Source organism: Corticium candelabrum, chromosome 1 (assembly GCF_963422355.1).
Source record: "Corticium candelabrum chromosome 1, ooCorCand1.1, whole genome shotgun sequence".
Taxonomy (NCBI): domain Eukaryota; kingdom Metazoa; phylum Porifera; class Homoscleromorpha; order Homosclerophorida; family Plakinidae; genus Corticium; species Corticium candelabrum.
The window spans coordinates 5,985,594-5,992,753 of record NC_085085.1 but is presented as its reverse complement, the minus strand read 5'-3'; the positions used below and the strand labels follow the sequence as shown (position 1 = coordinate 5,992,753).

At 41.9% G+C, this 7,160-nt stretch overlaps 1 protein-coding gene across 1 annotated transcript; it reads right to left on the bottom strand.

The window, feature by feature from the left end:
- Positions 1–1,095, bottom strand: LOC134196571 (collectin-10-like). The gene is made up of 3 exons (XM_062665744.1): positions 931–1,095; positions 590–859; positions 1–522 (listed from the first exon to the last, which is right to left on the bottom strand). Exons 1-3 carry the CDS (start codon positions 1,018–1,020, stop codon positions 466–468), a joined length of 417 nt encoding a protein of 138 aa, XP_062521728.1. The 5' UTR covers positions 1,021–1,095; the 3' UTR covers positions 1–465.
- Positions 1,096–7,160: the final 6,065 nt, after the last annotated feature.

Genomic DNA, 7,160 nt, shown 5'->3' with positions numbered 1-7,160 from the left:
TTGTTGTAGCTGCAGCTACACGTTGGATTAAGTATACATACACTCACATACAACAAAGAGAGACATGGGTGTGCACCATCCAGCCTCCTACTTCAGCTACCTCGTACTGCACGTACTGTACTGCAAACTATCCTGAACACAAGTTCTAATTCCTCTCTAATTCAGTTACTTTTGTGATGGAGGAACTTCTGCAATCATAATGCGAGATACTGATGCCCATCCTGTATTGCCATTAAACTTTTTTGAGCTCCATTTGTTACAGTTTCCAATGTTGAATCCAATTGTGACTTGACCTGCTGGAATGTTCTCACAGTATCCCTCCATCTGTCTGTGACGGTGAAGATTATCATGTAGTCTACTATACACAACTCCCTCAATAGTCATAGGTCCACTGCACTCGTTACCGTTGAATGTAAAATACCATCGAGAACAACAGTCACTACTGGAGCAGGATACCCTGAGAGCTCATGCATATGCAACATGTAGAGCTGAATTGCTGTCATGTTTCCTAAAATTACAGTTCTGTTAAAAAGAAAGCAGAAACAAGTCACACGTTGATAATTGTAATTACAAATTGAGTTGAAATAACCTGAATCAGACCACTGTCCTTGGCATCATTTCTATTCCACACACACTGTTTCCAGTTGAGTGTCATACCTTCTCCTTTCCCTCCTGTTTCTCCTTTTATCCCTTGTCGACCTTGTGGACCTATCTTCCCAGCATTACCTTTACTGCCGACATCTCCAACTAATCCTTTCTCTCCCTTTATTCCTTTTCCTCCTTTCATTCCATCTCGTCCGGGTGATCCATTAACTCCAGGAGATCCAGGTATGCCAGGAACACCAGCAGACACACATGTCTACTCAGTAAACAAAATCACATCCAAACTTTAGTGATATGTTTTAGATGTTAATCCTTGATCATCCTAACCTGCTGATTTCTCTCATCTGACACACTTTGACCAGCAGAAGTAGCAATGACTTGAATGGCCACAAGAACTGTCACAAAAAATGAAAACATAATGATGACCTTGATACTGATGAAGTGAGCTGGTGAGATTGCTCTTATATACTCCTCCTCACACACCCTCACATCCGGGGCAGGTACAGTCTAGTCTGAAATAAAACATTTCCACGTAATCTAATGTGTTTCCAAAGGTCGTCTACCAAACATGGTCTCAAACAATTTCCCCCATTACAAGCCCCTCCCCTGTCAAACTTCCTGTGAAGCTCACGTGCTGAGACATCATTGTCCAAAGAGCACTCTATTTGCATTAGACTGCCATACTCGTCACACACTACCGCCTACTGCAACTACTAAACGTGCATGTACCAAATTTACTAACTTACTTCAGGTCACGTCTCATCAGAAAAACAAACATGTTCATGATGATTCAGCAATGAAACTAAGATATTAGAATCTGTGTGCATGAGTGCAATATATTGCATCTGTAATCACAAAATACAGGTACACAGCCATAGCAACCGCAACACAACAGGTCCGTTGCTATGTGCGTTGCTATGGGCAATAACTCAAATTCTTGCCAACAAATAAAGCAACAGCCGTCAGTTGCACTGTAAACTAGGCTACAGTATTGATTGAAGGAACTAAGTCTTGGTTTCCGCCTTCAATTCATCTAGAAGAATGACAACTTGTTTATTCGCTTCGGATCAGATAAAGAATTGCTCTGTCGTATCAAAGTAACGAACAGAGAGCTAGTGCAGTAGATCGCGCCAACATTAGCGCATGCGTACTAATCAGGCATCAACCCTACTATTCCTGACCAGTTATTACGTCGCGATACGTAGGTCATCACGTGGAGTGACGTCGGTAACGCGTGTACCTTGTCTCCACCTCCGGTCAGTACCCGGCTTTGCTATTCCGGTTTCCTGCAAAGGAGCCTTCGTCAATATTTTTAAATTATAGCCTAAACGATTCGCTATTAAATTATCTTTCGAATGAACCTACTTTGAGGAGTCTACGTTCTCGTAATCGCTAGATATCGCAGTTTGCACACCTCTGACGTCATGGTCTGTTTCCGGCCACGTGACTTCATCGTCGAATATCCACCTTCCTGAACGTTTGTAGCCAATCAAAATATTTTTCACTGTTAGACACACCTTTGAGGCGTGTCTACACATACGGGGAAATTTTTAACGGCGCATGCGGCTTGGTCATAATTTTCTCTCGACCGGATGTCGCAGCGCTCTTGTCAAGTTGGGGCTTCGCTGCCTGTTGCCGATTTGGCTTCTATTTTTCAGCTGCAAACAACTGATGACGAGGTTGACGATGGCGATAATGTGTCGATGACTTCGATATCGTCGTCCGACGGTGACGCGACGGACAACGAAGAAGCGCTACCCGTCGAGGAAGACAGCGATGACGCTACGCTGTAAGTATAACGTTTTGATGTCTAATCATCTCGTTTTTTTGCGATACGTTGTTCAGTAACGTTTGTAGTACCTGTTTTGCAAGTTTGGGCGTTAGCCGTTGGGAAGAATTTGAGTTATGCGCATAGCAACGCATGAGTGTTCGGTTGCTATGGCTGTGTACCCGTATGTTCTGGTAGACATCGGTATGTAAAACAGTTTGATGTCTATTCGTTTCGTTTTTTGCTATGCGCTGTTTAGTTTTTACGTTTCAGTAAATGTTTTCCAAGTTTGGATGTTAGGAGTTGGCAAGAATTTGAGTTATTGCCCATAGCAACGCACATAGCAACGGACCTGTTGTGTTGCGGTTGCTATGGCTGTGTACCTGTATTTTGTGATTACAGATGCAATATATTGCACTCATGCACACAGATTCTAATATCTTATATTTGTATTAGCCCTCCTTCACCTCACAATCATTCTCCTTCATCACCAGATCCTCATTTATCACTACCTGCTACTTCTCTACCTGCCAATTCACCCCCTACTTCCCATTCAGCTCCCTCTTCCTCAGTCACTGCTGTTTCTGTGTCATCAACTCTTCCCCATCAGCAACCACCACCTCAACCTCGTCAACAGCCAACTCGCAAACAGCCAGCTTGTCGTCGAGCAACTCAACGTCATTCACCAGCTTCCTCGTCTGAGTCATCTGACTCTGAGCCAGCTGCCCGTCTTGATCGCCGCACTGATGCACTGCCTGTCGAGCATTTGTGCCATGTTCCACCTGTGGATGATTACCAACGGCAATTACCACAATTTGCACCACAAAGGCCGGCGGGATTCTACCCTCCTCAACCGTATCCTACCACTGCTGTAGGATTCTTCAAATTTTTCTTTACCGACAACATGATGGAGATTATCAGAACGTATGTGTTTGATGTCTTTTCTCTGCATCTGTCTTCATGGTATAATATTCTGTAGAAACAGTAACATCAACGGTGAAGATAACTGCAAAAAGAGTTATAGAGGCAAGTCTGGAGGACGGCGAGGGGAGGGTAGTTTTCGACCAGTGACGGTTGACGAGATGAACTCGCTGATTGGGCTCTTGATATACATGGGACTTGTCAAGGTATACTATAACAAAATATTTAGTGTATTATTTTTGATTCTTTGTATCTGTAGGTTCCTGAGCTCACAGATTACTGGCGCACAACTTTTCCCTTTTACGGGTTGTGGGCCAGAAGGTTCATGTCTCGCGACCGTTTTGACGTGATCCTATCGGTCCTACAGATGGAAAATCCTCGTACTGATAAGGACCGAGAGGCTGACCCATTGCGAAAAGTATGCACCGTATATAACGAATTACGAAGAAATTGTCTAGAATATGGTCCGCCTCAAGCCCGTGTCTCACTTGACGAGCGCATGGTGAAAGCCAAAGGCCGTTTTGCTTTTAGGTATGTAAAGGTTTCCAAAATATAAGCTGAACAATTACTGAATATGATCTTGCTATTATTAGGCAATACATAAAAAACAAACCCGTCAAGTGGGGTGTGAAGTTGTATTGTGTATGCGATTCTATTTCTGGCTACACATACAACTTCGATATTTACATGGGCAAGGAGCGTCAATCATCAGTGGCGGCGACAGCGGGAACAACAACATCACAAGCAGCAACAACAGCAGCTGCAACCACAACACCATCAGCTGGCTCAGCTCGAAAACGACGGAAGACAACACTTCAGTCAGCAGATGACACAAGTGTGATCCATCGTACAGTCATGCGTATGATGGATCCTCTCCTTGATCAGGGGTACACTGTGTACACTGATCAATTCTATACATCAGGACCTCTGTTCAAGGAGCTCTATGACCGGCGTACAATGGCCTGTGGTACAGTCCAGAAAAACAGGAAGGGTGTTCCTGCAGAGCTAAAGAATATTCGTGTGTTCTCGAAGTTACCACGAGGTAACTATAGCATATGTGTTTATTAGCAAATACAATTACAGTTTTGTTTAGGTTCATTTCGTTATGAACGTGATGGTCCACTCTGTACCATTCAATGGGTGGACCGTAACGTGGTAACGCTTATGAGCACCCTTCATTCTGGACACCATCATGCTCTCTGCGAAAGATTCACCAAGGATCGTGCAAAGTATGATGGGCACCACAGGATCCGTATTTTCAGACCTGAGGCTATTTGCAACTACAACGCCCACATGGGAGGCGTAGATAAATCTGATCAAATGATTAAGTATTATGAAGTATTGCATAAGAGCCTCAAGTACTGGAAGAAGATCTTTCTGCACATGATTGACTTAGCTATTCTCAACAGCTTCATCATGTTTACTGCCCTTCAAAAACAACATCCTCAAGATGAACGTCTCCAGAGGAAAGGGCAGTATGCGCAGAAAGACTTCAGGTGTGAGCTTATCCGAGGTTTGGCAGGAATTGACATTAGGGAACCTTTAGCCCAATTTTGTTTTTTGACAAAACGGATGATACAGGTTCCCGCACCGACACCACAACAACGGAGACGACAACAAGAAGAAGAACAACAACAACAACAGCAAATACAGCAATTACAATTATTATCACAACTACAACAACAAAGAGTAGACACTCAACAACAACAACTCATACAACAACAACAACAACAACAACAGATGCAACAAGAAAAAGTACAGATGCAACAACAAAAAGAACAGATGCAACAACAAATACAACAACAGCAACAACAACTACAACAGGTGCCAAACCCTCGGTATAGCTCACACATGCCGGTTATAGCAGAGGGGTTAGTACGTTGCATTGTTTGTGTATCTGAAGGCAGGCATAACTCAAAGACCAGGTATCGCTGCCAAGAATGCAACGTCCCCCTCTGTGTGTCATCTGCTGAGCGAAGGTGCTTTATAAAGTATCACACTGAGGATGACTGAGAATTGCCACACTGTGACTGTGTATATTGTATATTTCTATTTATAGTGTTGTATATTTCTATTATATATTGTTGTATATTTCTATATATATTGTTGTATATTTCTATTTATATATCGTTGTATATTTCTATTTATATATTGTTGTATATTTCATTTATACAGTGTTGTATTAGGTGATCTATGTTATGTTTTACGATTTGTATATAGTAACAGTTTGTTGTTTCTTAGTGTTGGATTAGGTGTATATATGTGTATATAATTGAAAGCGTGAAGTCACTGCTGCAAATATTTTGTATTGGTTTAGCATTTTGCATATCAATATTTTTTCAAATAGTCAATCAACTTGATTGGATTGTTATGCATAATAGAGGTAAAATAAACAGTTAGACGAAATAAAATATTGAAAGTTAGAGGTAGTTACAAAAGTTGTGTCATTCAAAAGAGCAATTTATGTACATTTCATACGTGTCAGAATTGTTATTTTTACTTCTATAATGTTGCTACAGTTGCAAATAGTAGTATTTTGTTATGCGCGCGCTAGACTATAAAGGCGCGCGCTAGATAATAAAGACGCGCGCTAGATAATTATAGGCGTGACATAGTAGTGCAAAGGTCGTAGGGGGGAAACTTAGCGGAACGTTTCAGAAGAGTTAATTTTAATGGTCGGGAACTCCAAGGCTTTCTAATACGGGATTTTTTCTTGTACAAATTATGGACATCGCGATGGAAAAAGCCAAGGACGACGTCAGTTAGGTTTGTCAGGATATAATAATCCGTATTTGTCATCTATCATGTGCATATTATATTTTAGGAGTTGAATCTCAGATTCTGTTCGTCGCAGACGCAACAGACGAGGTTTGTATGGCATGTCTGATGAGGACAGAACAGGACAGTCAGAGATCCTACTGATATTGACGGACCTCATTTGTCTGTCTGTTTGCCGTCAGTTATTTGTTGTCTGTCCGTCTGCATATCTGTCTGTCCATCAGTCTGTTTGTTCATTCGTCTGTCTGTTTAATTGTGCGTGCGTGCGTGTGTGTGTGTGTGTGTGTGTGTGTGTGTGTGTGTGTGTGTGGGCACGCGCGTGCGTACCAGCGTAGCGTGGTCCTCAAGTCTGGGGGGGCAAATAGAATAGACTAAAAGCCACGCCCATTTTTTGCTTTTCTTGGTCGCAGTTTGTAGACATCTAAGTTTAAATACCGTAGTATCAATTTCAGGTTACAAATAGACTGGGACTGAGTGCTGTCAGTGTGCTTATAAAGGAGTGGAAACACTGTTACTGTCTGTGCCAAAAGGTTTTCATGGCTCGTTAAATGAAATGGCATCTTGATGACAATAGAATCTAAAAGACCAATTCAGTGCAAATGGCATTGACCAATTTTAGCATTTCGTAATATAGTGAGTAATATAGGTCTAGGTAGTTAGCTAGAATTGCCTGTGGAGAAAGTACTGTGGAGTGCAAGCAAATCACTAGGTAGCGGAGCCGCAGGAGGTTCATTCTCCTGTCAATCGGGTTGTCGACCTTAATTAGCTAGACTTACTTACAAAATAATAATAATTGATGGATATGTTTTTGCATGCCTTTTTGATGCGGTCTTATTTGACTCTGCCATTGACGTCTCAAATAAGTGATGGTCATGCGTACTTTATGTGTCCATGACTTCTCGACACTGGTTTTATCATACTAAAATGATGATGTGTATATTGTCAAAGAGATGGTTAATGTCGTCGATCATCAACATACTACTTTGTGATTAATTGGACTGTCACTGTTTAGTAACTTAAACTTATAGTTCTGCTTGAAGTGAAGTGACATGCCCAAAATGTTTGGGGCTATAGCCTCCCCGAGCCTCCC